General features: G+C 35.8%; 1 protein-coding gene across 2 annotated transcripts in view; it reads right to left on the reverse strand.

Moving 5' to 3' along the window:
- The window catches only part of NAALADL2 (N-acetylated alpha-linked acidic dipeptidase like 2), a 1,087,900-nt gene that overhangs the window by 890,411 nt on the left and 174,617 nt on the right, over positions 1–22,872 (reverse strand). The window contains exon 1 of one of the 2 annotated variants that reach the window (XM_059391521.1): positions 21,513–21,665. The exons of the other annotated variant lie outside the window; for it this stretch is intronic. Within the exon in view, the coding sequence (XP_059247504.1) occupies positions 21,513–21,555 (43 nt within the window). The 5' untranslated portion in view covers positions 21,556–21,665. Of the gene's footprint in view, positions 1–21,512; positions 21,666–22,872 lie in introns of those variants that run through there. 2 annotated transcript variants of the gene reach the window in all.

The raw sequence follows: 22,872 nt of genomic DNA on the forward strand, positions 1-22,872 counted from the left end.
AAAAAAAAAAAAAAAAAAAAAAAAAAAAAAAAAAAAAAAAGATGAACCTGTTAATTCACTTGAATTAAAAAATACAGATTTAAAATTCCTTTGAAGCTATCATATAGAATATATTGCGAATATATTGCTAGATATATAAAAACTTAATACATAGAAATTTAACAATCAAATGGAAAAGAAAATAATTTGGATTTCAAAGGTGTTAATGCAGTGTTACCTCAAGACAAAAAAAAAAAAAAAAAACAGAAATACAGGAACTAAAACAAACCAAAAAACATGTTACGAGACCTTAGCCAGAAGCCAATTAAGTATACATATGTTAAAGGCAAGGTCATTGAAAATAAGGTCCTAATTCTTTCAGCACTTAGACTGAAGACTATATTCGTTGATTGATCTACAGTAAAGTGGATTAACCCGGAAGTCTGACTTTGACAAGGTTAAGAAGGAGCAAAATTGGGTCTCTTTTTCATCTTCGCAATTAAAGATATAGTCTATATAAGGTGTTCTTTAGTTAAACAGACATATTTTACTCACTCTGTAAGCCTCATTAGCAAAGATGAATAAAGTAAGTATAAGGGACATGTGTTTAGTGTGTATACTAGTAAATTTAGAAGGCCATATATAAAATATTTTGGAAGCTCTAATTGTAATTGTATGGTAGAAGTCCATTTATGCTTCCATAAACAAACAAACAAACAACCAATACTATTTTGGCTTATTTTGGTTTATCCTGTGCTGGAAAAACTAAAAATCTTTTTCATACATAATCACATAAAATAACTTAAACTAAATATGCTTACTGAGATGGAGGCACCATACTAATACTGAGTTTTATATAAACATTGAAGGCAGCAAAAGGCCTGCAGGCACGTGTGGCACTGCACTTGAGTTCTCTTCTTTATGCATTCTTTTAATAAGAACAAATAAACACATGGTTCCTCTATTACCTTCCTGGTCATTTTTTATCCTATGTCCCTTCTAAGGCATACTAATTATGAGAAGGAGAATATCACATATGACTTCTTTAATGAGTAACAGTGGGGGTAATGGGAAGGTGAGAAAAACCAGAATGAACCTTTTCTTGCTGTAGAGGGACAGAAAGAAAAGAACATGTTGAGCTTATTGCCAGAGAGAAAGAGGTTGGGGTCATTTTGTCCTTATAAATGAAGTAAGCAATCATCACAGACACGTCCTTATAAATGAAGTAAGCAATCATCACAGACACCAGATGTAGAGTAACATGAGATGTGTAATCCCAGGCAGCAAGACCTATAAATTAAGGTGCTTTTAAACACTTAATCCAGAACATGTAGGTTTTTGCAATATAGATTTTTCACAGGAACATGTTCTTTCATGCAATCTTAGGAAGTTTTTGCTGCCTAGGCCATAATACATAGAAAAAGTTTGATCCAATTCCATTAAGATGCAAATAATAATGATATCAAAATTTACTTGGGAAAAAAATTTTCATTAATACGTCAAAATCTTTTATCCAGGTTCTCATTTAGCAATCAATAATTCACTACATGCTCAGTTCAAGTATTATGTTTAATCATTTAAATACTGTTTTTCATCAAAATATCTTATAAATTTTATTCCTGAAGATCTTATTACATTGTGCCTACATATTTATCACTCTATTATAGATTCAGATTTAATTGCAAAGTCATTTCAAAATCAAATGCTAAGTAACCAAATTTGAAAGTTCCATTATATCACTTTGTATTCTTCAAGATGACTTTCCGTCAAATGTATACATAAATACTAACATCTCAATAGAACACTCTTGGTTTTAAAATACCCTAAAATCATCATATGTAACTCCATGAGTCTTTTCTATATCTTCCTAATTAGTAGTAATTCAAGTAAATGCTGAGCTCTGTTTATAAGGAATTTACTGTCTTATTATAGTAAATTTCTGTTTTTCTTAGAAAGAAAACTCATGTTATCTTTAAACTTTATAAAAGTCCTTCTTTATCTTCAGCTAAACCTCTTGCCTTATAGCTACTACTTATTGGTTCTCGTATATCTCCCTTGCAATTCTACTTAAAATTCTAATTTATATTCAACATTACATATCTTCAAACACTTAAGATAGCTATAGGCACTAAAAGCTATGGCTCTTTAAGCTAAGGAAAATGTATTTATAATAAAAGAATCCCCTGAAACAAAGCTGAAAGGTAATAAAACCAAACCTGGAAGTAAACAGTTATATTCAAAATGATATTTTTATTTTGTGGTTGGGTTTGGTATTTTTTGTTTGTTTTGTGCATCAGGGTGTGGGGTGAGGGGGCTTTTTCCAGATGTCTAATACTGGCAGAGTTGAAAACTGAGAACAGACTGAGGAAATCTCTATTTACTCAATAAGCTGATTTATAAAAGGAGGGCTCTATTCAAGATAACCAGAGAGCAATTCAATTTGGCTCAAGAATACACTGATAAACTTCATAAATTTGCTGATTCCGTAAAATTTGGTGATTTAGTATTGTACTGAATCACCAAGATATGAAATTTGATGGACAAAGGAGGGAAAGGAGTATCTGCATAGATGCCAAATATATGAAAGCAGAGGTCAGAGTCTGAGTAGTTTGTTGGAACAGCACAAATTATGGACTGAATGTCCCCTCAAAATTCATATGCCAACACCCAAACCTCCAAAATGATGGCATTTGGAGTGGGACCTTTGAGAGGTAATTCAGTTTATTTTAGGTCATGAAGGTAGAGCCCTGTGATTTGATGAGTGTCTTTACAGGAAAAGGGAAGAGAGACAGGATTGATCTCTACTTCTCTGTGGTAGAAGGACATTAAGAATCATCTGCAAGCCAGGAAGAGGGTTCTCACCAGGAGAGGAATCTGTAGGCGCCTTGATCTTGGCCTTCCCGGTCTCTAGCACTGTGAGAAACTGTCTGGGATTTAAGGCGCCAAGCCTATGCTATTTCTTTATAGCAGCCCGAGCTAAGACAATACGCAACTAAGACCCCAGTCCAAAGCTCCCTTCAGGCCATCCTTCAAAACATGACTGTTAAAATGCATTGTAACAGAGAAAGATTAAAAAAAAAATCAGTAACATAGTCAATAGAATTCATTTTGCTATAAAAATTTTCAAGCTAGGGAATTCTAGGTATGACCCAGTGAATGAGGAAAAGTTAAGGAGGCCAGTAAAATAAGACTTAACTTTAAATCTCAACAGATGTCATCTGTTGTATTTTTGAAGGGTGTAGAGCAGATACTGCCACAAAACTTACGCTTGAAATTTTACACCATGTAAAAATACAACATTTTACTGTGAAAATTTTTATTGGATCATTTTATGCTAAAGTTTCATAAGAAAGTTATATGATGGAAGAGACAGAGGGGAAAGAGGCTAAAGGATGATTAGCCATATTAGAAAGGAAGCGTAGCAAATAAGCTGAAGAGGAAAAACAAAAGCTTCGATGGTCCATATACACTATGGAATATTAGGCCTCCATCAGAAAGGATGAATACCCAACTTTTATAGCAACATGGACGGGACTGGAAGAGATTATGCTGAGTGAAGTAAGTCAAGCAGAGAGAGTCAATTATCATATGGTTTCACTTATTTGTGGAGCATAACAAATAGCATGGAGGACATGGGGAGTTAGAGAGGAGAAGGGAGTTGGGGGAAATTGGAAGGGGAGGTGAATCATGAGAGACTATGGACTCTGAAAAACAATCTGAGGGTTTTGAAGGGGCAGGGTGGGTGGGAGGTCGGGGTACCAGGTGGTGGGTATTATAGAGGGCACAGATTGCATGGAGCACTGGGTGTGGTGCAAAAATAATGAATACTGTTATGCTGAAAATAAATTTAAAAAAATTAAAAAAAAAAAAAAAAGCTTCAGTTATTCCACAATTGTTTTCATGGGTCTTGCCTCTCTCATTGTTTGTCTCTGATGGACTCTTCCACATAAGAACTCAAACCCTATTCCTACACACGTCATAATGAAGAGAAGAGATTCTAACACTTTTGTGTAAAATGCATCATGCTGCTGAAATCTAAGATTGTGTGTGCCATTAACATATGATTATATCAAAATCAATATATGGCATATATTACAACACATATGATAGAAATAAATCTGGTTAAAATACTAGATTTTTATATAAGCCTCAAAACAAACATTTTATTTTTTTTCCAAAAGATTACAGGATTTCCTTTTAATTTATTTGTAAGTGAACTAGTAACCAAAAGTCAAAACATTCAAGTATTAATATAAGCACTATAAAGGTATTTTTATTTCTCATAAGTATTTATATCTATAGACAGCATTTAGTTTAAATGGTCCATATGAAGTAAAAAAATAGGCAAATAACACTCTACCTTAATACATGCTGGTAATGTTATTTTATTTTGAGATTGCCTTTAAGTGCTGATCAAAAAGTGCAGAAAATTTTCTTTGCATTACATTTTTATACAGAAAATTAGAGTTATTTTAGTCACAATCAAGGGAACCATAGAATTTTTTTTTCTTAAGATATAGATATTTGTTTCTCTGGGGAGAAGCTAATAAGTCTTAACATGAATGTATTGGGATATGAAGTAAATAACATAATTTTTTGATAGAGAGAAGACTTTAGAAATCGTCTTAATGCTATCTAGACTATGAAATCCTTTCATGAAATCTATTTCCCTGTCTCTTAAAAAATGCATATGAACACACAAATCCTTAATCTGGGTCTCTCAGCTGGGGGTCCACGGAAAGATTTTGGGCAGTCCATATCTCTGTCTGAGGAAATTTCTATGCAAATGTTTGTGCACATACACAGTGAATGTTTATTTTGTCATCCAAATCTACTTTTTAACTCCTGCTTCTTGAATATTTCTGAAAATCACTGAGCAAGGCAACAACACTTGTATTAAGTTTATTTTGTTCCATGTAAAATGTCAGCCATCCCAGAAGCGGAGAGGCTGACAACAAGGGCTCCACGTGTTCTTAAACTGAATTGGATGACATTGGATTTTTTTTCCAATCATGAATTTTAACAAACCAGGTTCTTGGTCCTCCTGGCAGCTGAGTGAGTTGTTCAGCAGTCAAAAAATCACATCTCCCAAGACAGATGTTTATCGCATTGCCTCATATAAATAGGACATTTGTAAAATATTTAAGTAGCAAAAAATATACCTTGAATTGCAATGTACTCCATTGATGTAGACTCCCAGTCAAAGTTATTTTTTTCTTGAGCACTCACCAACTCAATGATGCTTTTATATGCATATAGATTGTCCTTATACCCCAGAACCCTAGCTGTAATCTCTTGAGGCCAATATTTGCCATGACATGTCATTCACATAAACCGCCTGCAGTCATATCACACATGTTTTGTCAACCTTTACGTTCTTAATTGCTTTGCTGTGCACCTGCTGCAATGCAACCTGTCAATTTGGCAGGAAAGAGGGTCAGGAAATCCCCATGCTGCCTTCTTGTCCACTATGCAAGTATTTTAACGTGGCACATTAAGGATCAGTGGGGGAGACTGGAGTCAAGAGGAATTGATATTCTGTTCTCATATTTGTGAAGAGTCTACGGCCATACCACCCTGAATGCGCCTGATCTCGTCTCATATTTGTGAAGAAAATCTGGTGCTTGCTACAAAAGCAGCTCATCTAAACTGTGGTTAACATCTTTGACATGTGCTCATGGGCTCACGTGCCATCTGGATGGGCAAAAAGCTGAGATTATAGGGGTATACATGTTCTGAGATGAAGTGAAAACAGCATACAACCATCTACTCTGTTTAAAAGTTAGCTAGCCTTAAAACTCAACTCTAATCAGTGGATTGTAAACATGGTTTACGCCATTCCAGAAAAACAAAGTCGACACCCCCATAACTGATGTTTACTGGATACATAATAGGAAGTAATCATTGAAAATTTTCAAAGACACCAGTCATTCTACAATGCCCTTGTACAAATGGTTTCTTGTACCTGAAGTAAAGTGTCCACTTATTTGACTGGGGAACTGTTCATTTAAGAAGGAATCAAATATCACATCTATGCTTAAATGTTCCTTTATTTTCTTTTAGGCATGAAGACTTGTATACAGATGGTCACAATAATGGTTTTAGATACTATTGTGGGAGTAAAATCAGGTGACTTAAATAACATCCACAGGATTAGTAATTTGCATATAGTAGCCTTCTTATATCTCCTTTTAAAATGCCTAAATCCCATGACTAACTTTTCTTCAGAGGCACTAAATTGGCTAAGACACTTCATGTCTCATAATTCTCAATGTATACCCTTCAAGAAATGCATTTGACAAATCTATATCATCATTGATTTCTCTTCAAAGCTGAAGATTAAAACAAAAAAATAAATTTGGGTTTGATGGGCACCTTGGTGGTTCAGTCAGTCAAGCATCTGACTCTTGATACTAGCTTAGGTCATGATCTCAGAGTTGTGAGAGCGAGCCCTATGTCGGGTTCCATGCTCAGCGTGGAATATGGTGACATTCTCTCTGTCCCTCTGCTCCTCCCCTTGCTCACACTCTCCCTCTCTCAAAATTTAAAAAATAAAAAATAACTAAACTGAGTTTGAAAATTTTGCTTACACCTGACATTTCTAACAATTAACTGCTTATAACTTATTTATCCCTACAAGATGATATCCCCATATGTGCAAAAGTTTTAGGCGAAGCTAGATAGCAGCCTCCAAATTAAAGCCTAGTTCAGAGAAAATTGTACTTTTCTTTATAAAGAAATAGACTTCTATATTTCAAAAATTATGTTTTGAGTTTAAGGGGTTTTCTAATATAAAGCTAAATTAAATTCATTTGTGCAAACCATTGAATCTAGAGCCACTATTAAGGGCATTATGCACATGGAATGTTTAACAGATTCTTTAATCAAGGGATTTAATTACATTGTGGGTTAGGAAGAAAAGGGTAGGGAAGAAATGGCTGAAGATTACTACATATTAGTTCCCACTGTGAGAAGGTGGCAAAAAAGATCTATAGAGATTCCCTGCTGATGCTCTCAAAATAGCATCTTTAATGACTGGCGTTACATAGATACTGAGGTCTCCAAACTGACCACACAAGGCATTACAGTATCCAAGTTAAATGACCATACCTTTAATTAGATTCCAAAGTTTGAGACAGAGTAATTCTACAATGTTATCAGAGAGTTCTGAAGCTCCATAAGCAAGATACATTATCTATATAAGATAGATATATATTTATCTATATACATATAAATATAGTGATACACACGCACACACAAACACAGTAGACTATGAGGTGCTGTGTGCATGACACATTGAACGTAGCTTCAGTAGTTCCTAATAATATGTCTGGTACATTATATGTCAATAAATATTTGTTGAATAAACAGTTGCATACATTCGATACATTCAAATTTAAACACAAATCTACTTACATTAAGTGCTCTGAATTTGAAAAAATTTCCAACTTGTGTGAAAATGACAAGAAGTCCATATCTATTCAAGACCATCATTACAGCAGTCCTACAGACCTAGGTTTGAATCCCAACTCTACCACTTAGTTCCTATTTACTCCTATGAGTTTCATAATTTCTTGGAGCCTTCTGTAAAATGGAGAAGCTGAGACCAGTTCTCACAAGGTGGATGTGAGGCTTAAATGTGGCCATTTAAAGTGTTCAAAGCAATGCCCACCCCCTAGTAAAAGTTCAGCATATGGTACCTATCCTCTTCGTCATCACCATCGTTGATGTTAGATACCAATTTAATTTTAATAGAGGTCTTTACTCATTTTACCAATTCAGCATGAAAAATTATGAAGTAATTACTTCTAAAATGATAACTGCAACATTTATCACTCTGTGTAAGTTTGGAAAACTTTAAACATATTTTTTTAAAGTTCATAATTAAGTCCTCCTATTTCTGTATTAAAATATAAGAGATAATCAAGAGTATCATGACAGAATAACTTTTTCTTAAAACAAGGTAAGATATTTCTTAACTCAAATGTGTGATCCTAATTTTAGCAGAAAGTTGTTTAGAGGAGATGATCTTCACATCTCCTAACATTTAAGCTAAAAATACGAGCAAAAATATCCTTTATTGTGCATGTACTATCTTCGATTCCTCTGAAATTCTTCTCTTTGAGTCTATATGTCATACTTTCACTGGCTACAGAACAAGAAAAAAAACAACTTTCTGATGTCAGATGCTGAAGATCAATAGCTATTTCCCAAAGTTTATAGCATAATTAAAATGTGTAACAGGAATAATTTTCTCTTTAAACCCTAAGGCGAGGCCTAGAATTATTGACTAAGTCAAAGTTATGTGGTATAACATTTTTTATTATGTTTATGGATAATATAAAGGACTTTATGGCTTTTACATGTAATTTGTTAAGTTAAAAACACTGAAGAGGAAATATCCATTACATCAGCAAAGCATCAATTGTTTAAAACCATTTTTAAAGTGTATTTTGTAGAGGTAAATCTATATTCCTTTATACCAGTTTGTGGTCACCTAAAACTTCAAACTGAAGGTTAATGGTCAAAACGTTCTTGAATTTAGTAGAACCCATTTACTTCAAACTACTTCTTCAGAGCTTTATCACCTTCCATAAAAGTCCCAGGAATGCAGGTATGATGGAAATATCATAAGGATGTGTGTGTAGGTAGGACAGGAGGAATCAGGGTGTACCAAACAGGAAACACTATTTGTATGCATGAGATTATGTGAGCAAAATACATTATCTGTAGAAAAGCAGACATATCAGCTATAGAATGAACCAGGAATAAAACATTCTTTCAAGTAAGAAAAATTAACAGTCACCAATTTTTGTATATGGATATAAATGAAAATTATTTAAAACACTCTTTGGGTGGCCCTGTGTTTTTGTTTTTGTTTTTGTTTTAAAGCTAGCGCTTTTCAAATGGTACACCTGGGAAATGTAGTGATTAAGAAACAATGAAGTCAAATATATATTAGATTTAAATTGTAACTTTGTCTCTCATTGCTATTAGCTAAATGCCCAATTTTATTACTTGCCCCTTTCATATTGTCAATGAAAATAGCATAACCATACAATCTCTATTATGAATCACTATCCAAAGGTCTCAAAATTTTGAGCAGATAAAAACTGATCCAACCTTATTTTGATTTCTTCAAATGGAGCCAAATGGAAGTGGGTCTCTATCATCCCAAAGTCTCATAGGTCTGTCATATTTATGTAATATGGCCAATGTCATATATGGGCACTTTTCAAATGTTACATAAATGAGAAGATAGCACTATGAAAGCTTACTGGCAGTGAAATGGGGTGTTCCATTATTTTTCAAAAGCTGGATGGTTTTATAATAAAATGAACTCCCTCTTCCAGTTCTGCCATAATCCAGGGGCATGCACTCTGAAGATGACTAGCTAGAGTAGGTTTACTGGGTGGTGCTACATGTTAAAGTGTAAATCTTCCAGGATAACAATCTCCAACTCTCTATGCAAGCCAGCAACACACACTTGCTCTCATCTCCATGAAAACTGGCTTAATAATCAGCCAGCATTTTCTTTTTTCCTATTGCCTTCCCATACGCACTGGAACTAACTCGTGACTTGTCTAAGACTGCCTTAGACCAAACCCTTTATTTTTCTTTCATGGAATCAACACCCCACATGTAGCCCCTCCCGAACTGCGGGCTGGATGCACTCGTCCTTCACCGCAAAGATGCAGTCCACTTGGTATAAGCTCTATCACCCATTCTACTCTGTAACTCGGAATATGTCACCCTATCCACTCTTCCTAGTCTTCTTTATAGAAAGTTGCCCTCCTGCTCTTTAAAGTTACTCTGATGATAATGAAAAAAATAAACAAGGATACATGGATGGCTCAGGTCATGATCTCAGGGTCCTGGGACAGAGCCCCACATGGTCAGGCTCCCTGCTCAGAGGGCAGTCTGCTTCTCCCTTTCTTTCTGCCCCTTCCCCTCTGCTCTTACTCTGTCTTTAGCTTTCTTTCTCTCAAATAAATAAAATCTCTTAAAAAATAAAATAAAGTTACTCAATGAGCTCAAGTCCTTGTTGTCATCAGACACAGCCTTCACCTTCTCCCCAGACACTGCTTCCTCATTTGTGAAAAGTGAAAATCCTATCTACCCCTAGTACTGTGGTGATGGAACTAGCTCCTTCGTTCACTCTTCTGTCTCCCACTCTCCAGCTGTGGCCGTTTCCCATAGCATAACCACTGAACAACTCCTACAGCCTAACTTTACAGCTTTGCCTTTAGCTTTCCTCTCTCTCTTTTTTTTTTTTTTTTTAAGATTTTATTTATCTATTTAACAGACAGAGATTACAAGCAGACAGAGAGAGAGGGGGAAGCAGGCTCCCCGCTGATCAGAGAGCCCCAGTGCGGGGCTCCATCCCAGGACCCTGAGATCATGACCTGAGCTGAAGGCAGAGGCTTTAACCCCCTGAGTCACCAAGGCACCCCTGCTCTCATTCTTGATAATTCTCAAATCATTTTTTCTTCATGCTCCACCTTTATGTTGGTTTTGAGTCACTAGATCCTGTCTATTTGATTATTTTGATGTTTCATCTTTTTCACTCTTTCTAGAGAAAATCCCCACTCTGCATTGCCCTCCAAACACTGTCATCTGTATCTTCTTTTTTTCCCCATCACCTCATCTCCATTTCTTTCATTTCTGCTCATATTTCAGATGTTAGTGCTTTCTATCACCAGTCTTCCTGTCCTCCTTTAACATCTATCTTTGTATAATCTCACCCACCCACAGTGGCACATAGGACTTCAGTTTTAGTAATTTCCAGCTCTTTAATTCCATCCTAGTACTTTCTCCCAAGGCTTAGCCTTCTTTTTGCAATTTAAGTCCTGGAATATTCATCAATATATAACACTTACAGTTTAAAATCACTTTCGGGGCACCTGGGTGGCTCAGAGGGTCAAGCCTCTGCCTTCGGCTCAGGTCATGATCTCAGGGTCCTGGGATCAAGCCCTGCATCGGGCTCTCTGCTCAGCAGGAAGCCTGCTTCCCCCTCTGTCTCTCTGCCTTCCTCTCTGCCTACTTGTGATCTCTGTCTGTCAAATAAATAAATAAAATCTTTAAAAATAAAAAAATAAAATCACTTTCTTTAGAATAATGCCCTATTTCTCTTCCTAAACTGTCCCCCAACCTGCATCCCCTACCTCAGCTAACAGGACAATTTTCTTTGTCACCAACGCCAGAAACCCAGTTTTCACAAGCTCTTCCTTCTGCTGCACTCAGTACAAGTGAACACCAATTTAACCTCAAGTATCTCTCAAATTTATTTTATTTGAATTTTGTCAAATCCCACCATTATTATGTGAACTAAGTGTTCCATTTCTATGTGATCAGGGAAAATAATGAAGATAAATTTAAAACTGATCAGGAGGGCAGCATTTTTTATAATAACAAAGATATAGTCATATAATTATTTGCATTTGAGTCTATATTTCCTCATTGGATGGTTTTGAAGCTTAAATATATTGAACACTTGGAACACTCTTGGTACACATTTGGTATATATTTAATACATGTTTTCCTCTATCAGCACAACTTAAAACCCTTTGAGAGCTCATCTAGGTAACCTCAGCCAGTTACAGAACTAGAGGAATAAGAAGGAACAAATTCAACAACACACTGTACCCAGTCTCCTAGAATAGGCTCAATGTCAATTGTTCTTCTTCTAGAAAAGTGTCTTTTTTATATTTACCATGTTAAGTGATTGCTACTTTATGCTCAACTAATTTTCATATTAGAATAAATGTAAATTGCATAGATACACAGGAATGATAGTATGAATATTATGTTTGTTTGTTTTTCTAATCATATTAAACTTACTTGGGCATGCCTGGGTGGCTCAGTAGGTTAAGCTTCTGCCTTCAGTTCAGGTCATGATCTGAGTCCTGGGGTCGTGCCCCACATTGGGCTCTCTGCTCAGTGGGGAGCCTGCTTCTCCCCCTCTATCTGCCTGCCTCTCTGCCTACTTAGGGTCTCTCTCTCTGTCAAATAAATGGATAGAATCTTAAAAAAAAAAAAAAAAAAAAAAAAACTTACTGAAAATATAGTATGTGTTAGTGTGGTTTGGGGCACTAGAAATACAGAAATAAATAAGTCAGTTATGGTTTCTCATCCCAGAGACAAAATTTTATTGCCAAGAAATAGGCAATACACAAAAATATTTAAGAAATGGTTCATGATAAGCTATTAAAAGAATTAAAATCAGATATTAAGATAGAATAGCTGCTTTAGTTTGAAAGACCAGAGAAGGTATCACTGAGATATTTGATCTGACAACTGAATGACAAAAAGAAATCATAGGCAGGTGTTTGAGATCTCAAACACCTAGGTGTGTTTGTTGGTGAAAGAAAGGTCAAAATTGCTGTGAGATTCAAATAATCTTAGTTAATATCTGCTTTGTCTTAGTTCCCAATAAATTCTAGTTCATTCCCCTTTTATATGTATGTGATGATAAACTATTTACTATCAAATCAGCATAAGTAAATACAAATTTCATGTCAAGACTACCTTTCAGAACATTTTATTAACTAAGTGGCAATGTTCTTGTGGATTATGTTATCAAGACATATAAGAGTATTTTGATAAATGGGACGCCTGGGTGGCTCAGTTGGTTGAACGACTGCCTTCCGCTCAGGTCATGATCCTGGAGTCCCGGGATCGAGTCCCACATCGGGCTTCCAGCTCCATGGGGAGTCTGCTTCTCTCTCTGACCTTCTCCTCATTCATGCTCTCTCTCACTGTCTCTCTCTCAAGTAAATAAATAAAATCTTAAAAAAAAAAAAAGAGTATTTTGATAAATATAATTTGCTAATTACTAACTCCTAGAAATATAAACTCTAAGTTTTCAAATCAAGAAGAACTATAATGACTAAAAGAAATCCACAGAAGGTAAATGGTAAACTTAAAAGAATATAAAATATGGACCTAACACTGATGAGAACTCAGGCTTACAAATAAAAACATTATTATCATTATTTTTCTTTTTTCACTGAAATTCATACTTACTCATATCAAAAATAGAAACTTAGGGTAATACCATAACCTCAGTGCACTTGCAGTTTCTAAAGAAGGTTTACAATGCAACATACATATTATCATTACCAATGTGCTCTTCTCTATTCTTATTCTCTGTCCCTGCACAACTAGTTCTCGATCCCCAACCAAATCTGCCATAGTAAATGTATAGAACCCTTTAGTTAACCAAAATGAACATAAAAGATCTATATAAAATCCAGTAAAAACTGCAGGAGAGAAACTTGAGTAATACCATATGCTTGTAAAACATATATAGCAACCTAATTTTCAAAATGAGCATTTTTATATTCTGAAATTTTAATAAAGTTAATATTTCAATCATGTAAACATTTAGATATTAAGTCTATTTCTTAACTATTCTTTTGTTTTCTTTTCCTTTCTTTTTATTTTCAGATTTTTATTACATGTTTGAGGTATTTTCTGCATAAATTTTTTTCTGACAAATGTCTGGTAGGGTAGTGGAACAGCTTAAGGAGCTCAAGAGAGAATCATCCATTGCAAGATTCCAAGATGAGTTAAATAATACCATTTTCTTTGTCTCTATAATTCTTAGCTTTATTTCTCAGTATTGCCTAATAAAACTCCTCTCTTCTAGCTAGGCCTGACCCCTGCCATCTATACCAATTATTCTTATTGTCACCATCTATATGGAACCCTTGAATAACTGAAACATTTTTATATCATCTGAACCACCAAAGTCTTAAAGCCAATTTCTTACATTTTTTTGGCTGTCAGGAAGCTTGAAAACAAATCTGTGACCTGTTTGGTAGCTGTTTAGAATGTTCTGGTGCATATTTTATATACAACATTTTAACTTATTTTAATCTAATGTTTTATTATGTTTACTTATTTATAGTTTATTTCAAAGTATTAATTTTGGGAAAATCCTTTTGTTTTCAATAAGATGAGAATAAATCATGTAAATAAATGGGTAGATAGAATTTCTATGCCTGTCTCTGCTATTTATTTTGCCAGGAAAGACTTTCTTCTTTCTAGCCACTTACTCTACTTTCCAAAAGTGTCAGAGCCAGTGTACATTGTACCTCCTCTATGAAACTCTCCATATACTCCTAGGTTTCCCTATAAATTCTTAGATAATATCTACATTTATAACAATTGGCAAGAGTAGAAGCAACTTTCGCCTTTTGTGGCAACACATATTTTGACCACCAAAAAAAATGTTGACGTGAAAAAGATTTTTTTTTAAGATTTATTAGTAGTTTAAAGGAAGATAGGACTTGTCTGTGATTACATTAAATGTCCATAAACAAAGAGGAAAATAAAGCATAGTGACACTTCAGCTCTCTCTGCTTCTCACATCTCGTTTTCAAAGGAATTTATTTTGGGGGCACCTGAGTGGCTCATTTGGTTAAGCATCTGCCTTTGGCTCAGGTCATGATCCCCACTCGAGTCCTGGGATTGAGCTCCACATCAGGAGTCTGCTTCTCCCTCTGCCCCTCAGCCCCCTGCCCCACTCCCTTTCTCTCACAAATAAATAAAATCTAAAACAAACAAACAAACAAACAAACAAAAAAAGGAACTTAGTTTTGAGAAGACAAAAGAATCACAGAGATGGAATTGTTTCAAGAGTTTAGTCAGTTCTCAAAAATAAATCATTTACCAAGGTCTGAAGTCACAGAGCAAAATTGACTGTGTTGCTTAACAGGTGTACATGCACAACTTGTACATGTTTATATGAATTGCATTAAGCTCAGTAGTTTACTTTTCAAGATACTTTTCTTTGGGGCTTCTTTAGTAGATAGGATTTTGTACTATTCTCTAAGTCACTTTTCTTTTCTTTCTTTTTTTTTTTTTTTTTTTGGCATACAATACACATCTTGCATTACACTGATCATGGGTTTTAAAGAGAACAGGTGAATTTCATGTCAATTAATTATAAAGGCATTTTTGAATGCACCTCTCAAAGTGTTCAACTATGGAGATGGTTAAGCATCTACCCACAAAGCACCAAAATAGCCCTGGCAAATAAAACTATTTACACATACTTTTCCTGAAGAGACATTAGAAGCTCAAGGGATCCAACTAAAGCTCAATACCCTTTCAAGGGTTTTCATCCTAATCATACTTTCTTTGCAATCTCATCAGGCACCTGTTTTTCCTTCACTTATGTAGCAAGTATAATACCTTGCAATAGTAAGTATATGCTTGGTTAATCCTCCCCCCAAAAACTGTGATATAAAAAAAGGTTGGCTTGCTGTCCTACTCAATTAGCTAAATTTGTTTAAACTCTTTCCAAAACTAGTGAATAGGCATACAATGTAGTAATTATAAGGTGTTTATACATTTGCAATCATCAGATCATTACTTGCACCCTTTGTTTTATTTCTTTAAGGAAAGGAAACAGATGCAAAGACAGATCTAACCTTTTAAATGTATGGAAAAAATTTAATTACATTATTAATAATAATGTTCAAACAATCAAGTCATCCTGTAGGTATGTATCACCTTCTTTTCAAGATTTTATAGAGACTTTAATTGAAACTTAAAATGTTTCTTTTAAAAACAATTTTGGTGCCATAAAATACCATTTAAATCAAAGGGGATTAAACCGTGCTTTCAGAACATTCAAAAGTCTATGAACAAACTCTAAATTTCAAAGTGTTTGAGAACTGGCCTCTCCCCCAGCAGCAGATTTTAAGTGACTACTGTTTTTAACCACATTTATCTCATGTTCCATTCAAGTACACTACTTGCTGGTTTATTTCTAATAAGATCTTATTTCCATTTTGAAAGACAAGAAAAAGAGGTCCTTGGTTCGGTTTTGCTGCTTTCATTAACTATTTCTTACACATTATTTCAGAGTTCATCTCCTAATCTCTTTGCCTACTCCAGGGATTCTCTGCCTGATACCTGGGGAAAATACCCCAGCCATCTTCACCGGCACTTTTGCCTAACCCATTCAGATCAGACTCACCTGGGATTTCATGCCTTGACATTTTCTGCAATTTTACTTGCTCCAAATGTGCTGAAATTTATCCTTAGAAAATAAGGTCTTTTCAGCAGAGTTTCTGGAAGTTCCAACTCCAAAACACTCTGTTGCCTTAATATATAAATTTCAACTCCAAAATGTCTCGGGTCTTCAAGTGTTCCAACCTATCGGTTAGAGCTAGAGGAAGCCTTTCTCCTAGAACATGGAGAGTCCCACAAGAACGTCTTGCACTTCTCCTACTTAAACATGCTGCTAAAGTTCTATAGGCTGGAAAGGAAGAGTCATAAACTGGTCAGTCCTCTTTGGCGTTTTAGAAAGTTTTCAAGGCACTCACAGGCACGGTTTACGATGATGAATGCAGAGATACTTTTCCACCACAGAGAGTAAACATGTACACCAAACCTGTATGACGGGTTGGGGTATACAGTACTGTTGCCCTCAGGCTGCAATTTAGAAGCACAGACACTAAGGCACCTCCCTTCCTAGAGTTTTTTATTCTTTTCATAGCCCAGCAGAATAAGTATAATTTCTTAAAAAAAAAAAAAAGGCTGTATCATGAGAAACATGATGCACTCAATGCATGTGTGTCTGGATTTTCAAGCTGACTCCTCTTGGCTATGATGAAAGTCAAGCAAACGTCTTAAAAGCCAATGTAACTTTTATAGAGTTAAGAAAAATCGCAAGGCTGGACAGACCAGTTCCGTAATAACCTAACTGAATACTGGACAATTCTTTCCAGGCCATAACTATAGAAACTAAGAATGTATCAATATTGAAAGCATTCATAAGCCTGATTTTCCCTTTTGAAATAGGAAAGTGAATGCCTCCGGAATGTAATGTGCCAAATTCCTCTGTGAATTACAGGCTCTGGGCAGCTGGGTGGAGACCTGGGTTCTGGCAACTGCTTCTGAGAAACCAAGGGTAATTTTCTTACCTTCATAGGCTCTATTTGCTACTCTACAAAGTAAAAATATCAGACTTGATTGAGGCCCTTTAAGCTCCCTCATACCTTGAAAATGTTAAGATTCCACAGGGTTTTTCTTCCCTAACTCTGACAGCCAAATTCTCCTTCAGTGGGTTGTTGAAAAGTCCTCTCATCTCTGCTGACTGATTCTTTACAACTGGCCTTGGGTTCCATAGGGTTTAGCCAACTTTTCTGTACTTTGAGACATTTTTCCCCCTGAGCTCTAGTCTTTTATAGCCTCTAAAGAAGGGGTTTCCTAGATCTAAAAGACTAAGAAGAACTGGTGGAGGAAGGGGGGGCTTTACATCTGAGCCACTGTAAGTAGATGACCTAGTGACGAGGGTGTGTTGAGCAGTCCAGGCGAGACCCCCATTCGAAGAAACCAGTCTCGGGGTTGTCTCAGCACTGAACTGAACCTTTTACTGAAATCATTCCAGAGATGAATTTGTACAACATACTCTTTCCAAAGAGGCAGGTGGCTTTGGACACGATTTGATCAAGGAAGAAGAGGAAAATAAAATGGAAAAACCCATGTGGACTGAGTTGCTGAGGTAGGAGGGGCTCGGTGGGTGAGGGACCTAACTGGATAGTGATAGCTTCTTTCCCTTTCATATAATCCCTGCTAGAGTGTGCCCTGCCTGTTACTAAGAATCTTAAAATACAAAATGCATGTCCTTCCTGACAGGCAATATAGGTAAGGGGCCTCGGGAAAAATCTTAACCTAAGGAATTTTCCAGGGAGCTGTCTGCCTGGAAGGAAGTTGCCACCCTTTTGTTGTTTCATTTCACTGCTATCACAAACTGACCAGGTGCTACTCGGTGGCACATGTAAGTTTTCAGGGATTGTGCAAGGAAACACTGCTTCCCTTCCTTAGTAAATACAATGCTCAGAAAGCATTTGCCCCCATTCTTATTACTGTATTATTTATATATTTATTTATTTATATATTCAAAAATAAGAAAAAAAAGAAATCTAGGATTTTATCCTGTCTTAGGTCATTCTATTTTATGAATACTGAGACTATTAAGAGCCTTCTCATATAAATCTTCACATTACTCTCTGTAGAGTTCCTTTTCACTAGGACTGAAAGGAAGAAATTGCTTTTTATGTTTGAAAAGATAATTGAGATCTGTTCCCATGTAGCTGAAGATAACCCTGGAACAACTTCATTTTCACTTGGGAAAAAACAGGTTCCCAATACCACAGTTGCAGATAGCTTATAGGCTGCACTAACTAGGGTACTCTCAACCGGCTTCTGGGTATAAAACCTACAGGAAACAGCACTCTTTTGACAATGCTTACAACCAGCCCTCCAAGTTGTGACTAGACATGGTCATAATCTAGACATGTGGCATTAAGAAAACCACTATTCAAAGTACATGATAGAGTTCTAATGATGATCTGCTATCACTTACTACCTTCATAACCAAAAAATTTAAGTCATCTATTTATTTAATGTATAAAACAAAGTATTTAAATATTGTCATTTCTGTGAGAGCATGCTTATTTTAAGATGAGTTAATAATAATTAGTATTATTTCAGAGAACTTCAGAATATTTTTATAAATATTTCTAAGTTAAAGGCAAAATTAAACACTATAAAATGCCTTTTTCATTTACTTCAATAATTTTTAAACTCAATCTGAAATTTAGGACAGGGCATTGCACAGAAAACAAAATAATGCTTAACATTCCATAACCGAAGATTCCAGAAAATATTTTGATTTGTTTTCTAAGATATTAAATTCACCAAATATCTTACCTCTGCACACGTGAAGCTACAAATTATCCCCACAATACTTTCCTCTATAACTAAAAAAAAAAAATCCGGAAATAATTTAAAGTGAAGTACCCTCACTTATCATTAGCTCTCTCCTGATTACTAAGTTCACTTAATAATTTTAAGGCAAATACACCTGGAATGGAAGCATCACAATATTCCAAAGATGGATCTGAACTATTAGTAGACCCGCCAAGGGTATACTGCAACTCAGACAGAACACAGTCCTCATTTCCTCATTGAAAAGTTTTCACAGGACCCACAAGGGAAAACCCCTGCAGACAGAACTGAGCTCACAAGCATCCCCCAGCTACAGAGGTTTATGGAGCTAGCACGTGAATTTCTAACTCAAACCATAACATACAAAGTATTCACTATAGCTCTTTTTAAAACTTTGGGGTTTTTTCTGCTATATACCAATTATTAATTCTGAAAGTCAGTGTATGTGTGTATATGCACGTATACATATAGTCACCCTTTTACAGTGGAACATATTACCAGAAACAAAACATACATAAAACTGCCAGAGAAAACAGAAAAACAAAACAGAAAATCTGTACACATTCTAGGACTCTAAAATAAGAGGTAAATATTACCCATTGTTCTGACAAAGAGACGAAGTCTGGTTACTCCTCAGTTTACTATAATCTCTGAACACAGACACGCATAGTCTACGAGAGGCTATTCAGGTGGTTTCCATATACTTATGTGTATTTTACATAAAATCATCATTAATATGAACAATATTAACAACCTAAATACTTCCCATATACTTTTCCAAGAAAAGACATTAAAAAGTATAAGCACATACATAATAACATCATTTTCTCCATAAAACACATATAAAACACATATAAGTGAATAATTTCATAGAATTAAGCTAAATAAGTCTTTTAGCTGTTTTTCTTCAATAGGATGCACAAAAGAACTTTTTATTGATCTTTAAAAGTGCTTGATAATAGCATTTTATATTTTTTAAGATTTTATTTATTTGAGAGAAAGTGATAGAGAGTGTGAGCATGAGCAGGTGAGGAGGAGCAGAGGGAGAGGGAGAAACAGGCTCACCACCGAGTAAGGAGCCTGACTTGGGACTCCATCCCAGGACCCTGAGATCATGACCTAAGCAGAAAGCAGACACTTAACTGACTGAGCCACCCACATGCCCGGATAATAGCACTTTATGCAGTATTTAACAAAATGCTTTTCGGAAACATACAGAAATAAAATAAGATTCTGGGATTCTTTTCCTTTTTTCTTTTTTTCTTAAGATAACTTCTTTTCTTTCTTTCATTCTTTCTTTCTTTTTTTTTTTTTTTTTTTTTTTTTAAGATTTTATCTGTCAGAGAGAGAGAGAGAGAGAGAGAGTACAATCAAGAGAGCAAGCACAAGCAGGGAGGACAGTAGGCAGAGGCAGAAGCAGGAACCCGGCCGAGCAAGGAGCCCGATGTGGGACTTGATCCCAGGACCCATAGATTGTGACATGAGCCAAAGGCAGATGCTGAACCAACTGAACCACCCAGGCGTCCCAAGATTCTGGGATTCTTAAGCAGGTTTAGTGAAGAAAGGATTAAAGAAAATAAATAGAAAACACAGGGATTCTGGAGGATAATTTAACTTTAGAAAACTGATGCTTGGGGTGCCTGGGTGGCTCAGTCAGTTAAGCCTCTGCCTTTGGCTGGGGTCATGATCCCAGCGTCCTGGGGTCCAGCCCTGCAACAGGCTCCCTGCTCAGTGGAGAGACTGCTTCTCTCTTTCCCACTCCCCCTGCTTGTGTTCCCTCTCTCTATCTCTCTCTGTCAAATAAATAAATATAATCTTAAAAAGAGAGAGAGAGAGAGAAAAAGAGAAAGAAAAAAAAAACAGACACTTTATGACCATGCCTATTTATGATCATCTTGTTATTGTCCTATGTATTATATTTCACAGATGTAGTTACATGTTTGATTATACACTAAATAGAAAACTTGGGTGGTCTGGGGGTTTTTTTGATGATAGCATCACAAAAACATAATTAAATGAAAATGTCATTAGCAGTCGATTAAAAAATATCTTGAACAAAATGTCTCTAGTAAAGTTGACAATTCACAAGACATTAGACTACTAGAAATCATAGCAACAAATAAGCATTATATTAGTTTTGTATTTGTTTTAAAAAGGAAGTTTTCTCACTCAAAAAAAGTGAAATGTGTGAGCAACCTTATATTGTTTTTATCAACAAGCCTAACCATAGAAGCCCAGTCAAGCCAATGTCAACAAAGCCAATCCCTTCAAAGAACAAAGGTATCTGACTGATTAAGTAAGACCTGTAAAATAAATCCCCTCTCCCCAACTGCTTTGCTCTCCCCGGAGATCCTGTTGTCTACCTTTATAAAAATGGTTATATTAATATATTAATATAAGGACACTTAGTTGGTAAACCCCAGATACGGTAAACTTGATTACAAATAAAAATTCCTCAAGCAGAGAAAAAAGGCAGTATTTGGTCAATGTTGGAAAAGATCTGCACTACAAGTTGGTCACACCATTTCTCCAGCATTCCATTGGAGGATAAAGATAAGACTTTCCCCACTCCACAAATCTGGGTTTCTGTGTTGGTTGAGTTGTTGAGCCCAAGAGACAGCCAGCTTCTCTGGAAGCTCACTTTTCCTCACCCTCAAGCACACCTTGAAACTCAGCAGGCACACACAAGCTCACGTGAGCGCGCATGTACACACACACAAACTCCGTAATAGAAACTGCTTGATTTTCTGATTGGAAACACTTCAGAGGCTGTTGGCACTTACCTTGCAAAGATGTGTTAGGTAAACTTGCTTCATTCTCTCCCATTTTATAATTTCTTTTTAAAGGGGGCCAAGCAGTTTCAAGTTGTGTCAGTTACCTTGCAAGCTTGGTGACCTTCTGACTTTCTACTGTGGTACTGTAACAGTATACTACCTGCTTTCTTCTGTGAATAATTACCATTCTGCTTCCTGAATTACCTGGGCTTGCAGGACCTGTTTTGCTGTGAAATGAGATCACATCCTTTGATCCGATGCACTGCTATTAATGTGTGTTTCACAAAATGTGGCTTTGTTTCAGTTTTGGTATTAACTTTTAACTCTCTACTTTCACTTTAGTCTAAAACATATTTACATTTTCCTGGAACGTCGATACTACCAACACACCATCGTGCAGAGCCAGAGTTTTGTTTGTTTGTTAGTGTTTCCGATATGCTTCTCTTATAGAAATAAAAATTTAAAGTGAATTTTGCAATGTTCATTAAAAAAAAAATACAGAGACATAAGGAATAGCACGGGTATCAGTTTTGTGCCGTCATGGAAAGACAGTCTTGGAGTACCACCAGTACTAGCTGTGGAACTGTAAGTGAGGGCTATTCCTTCCCTGAGTCTCAGTTTCCTCAACTGTAAAATGGGGATGATGTCTATTTTAGAAGATTTTTAGTGAAGATTGAAAGAAAGCAATCATGTCTGTGCTAAACACTGTGAATGGCAGACGATATACAGAACACAGGCAGACTTTTTCCTACCCCCCTCCTCTTCCTTTTCCATTCGTCTTCTTCCTTCTTTCTCTCCTCTTGTCCCTCCTCCCTCTGAAAGTGCAAAGTATGCCCAGGAAGAACACTGATGTCACTAGGTCCTGATGTCATTTCTCTACTTATTAACGGGGGGATCTTAGACAAATGATCCGATCTGATTTCAGAGTGTCTCAAAGTCCTCATTTGTGAAAAGATACTTTCACAAAAATATTTGCATTGCCTTCTGACGAGGAACAGAAAAAGTATTAGTCTAAACTAGTGTACTTCAAGCAAAAAATAATCTCCAGCAAAGATAAGCAACAAATTGGAGATTTATCTTTTGTTCATTTGTAAAAGTGAGAGAGGACATAGATCACAAAAATAAATCAATTTATTTAAATTCTGTCTCCCATAAGATATTCAGAATAAAAAAATAATCTCTCTTTTCTCCCTCTAGAATTCCTTAAATTTAAACTTTGTTCAGACTGGTTAAAAAAAAAATCCAAAGTTTAAACACCTACTCCTTTGACGGTTCTTTGATTTTCAATTTGGAAAGAATCTGCATACCATGTTTCTTAGCTCATTAATGAAAAAGTTGATTATATATGTAAACAGAAAAGGTAAACAAC

Source organism: Mustela nigripes, chromosome 2, assembly GCF_022355385.1.
Source record: "Mustela nigripes isolate SB6536 chromosome 2, MUSNIG.SB6536, whole genome shotgun sequence".
Classification (NCBI taxonomy): domain Eukaryota; kingdom Metazoa; phylum Chordata; class Mammalia; order Carnivora; family Mustelidae; genus Mustela; species Mustela nigripes.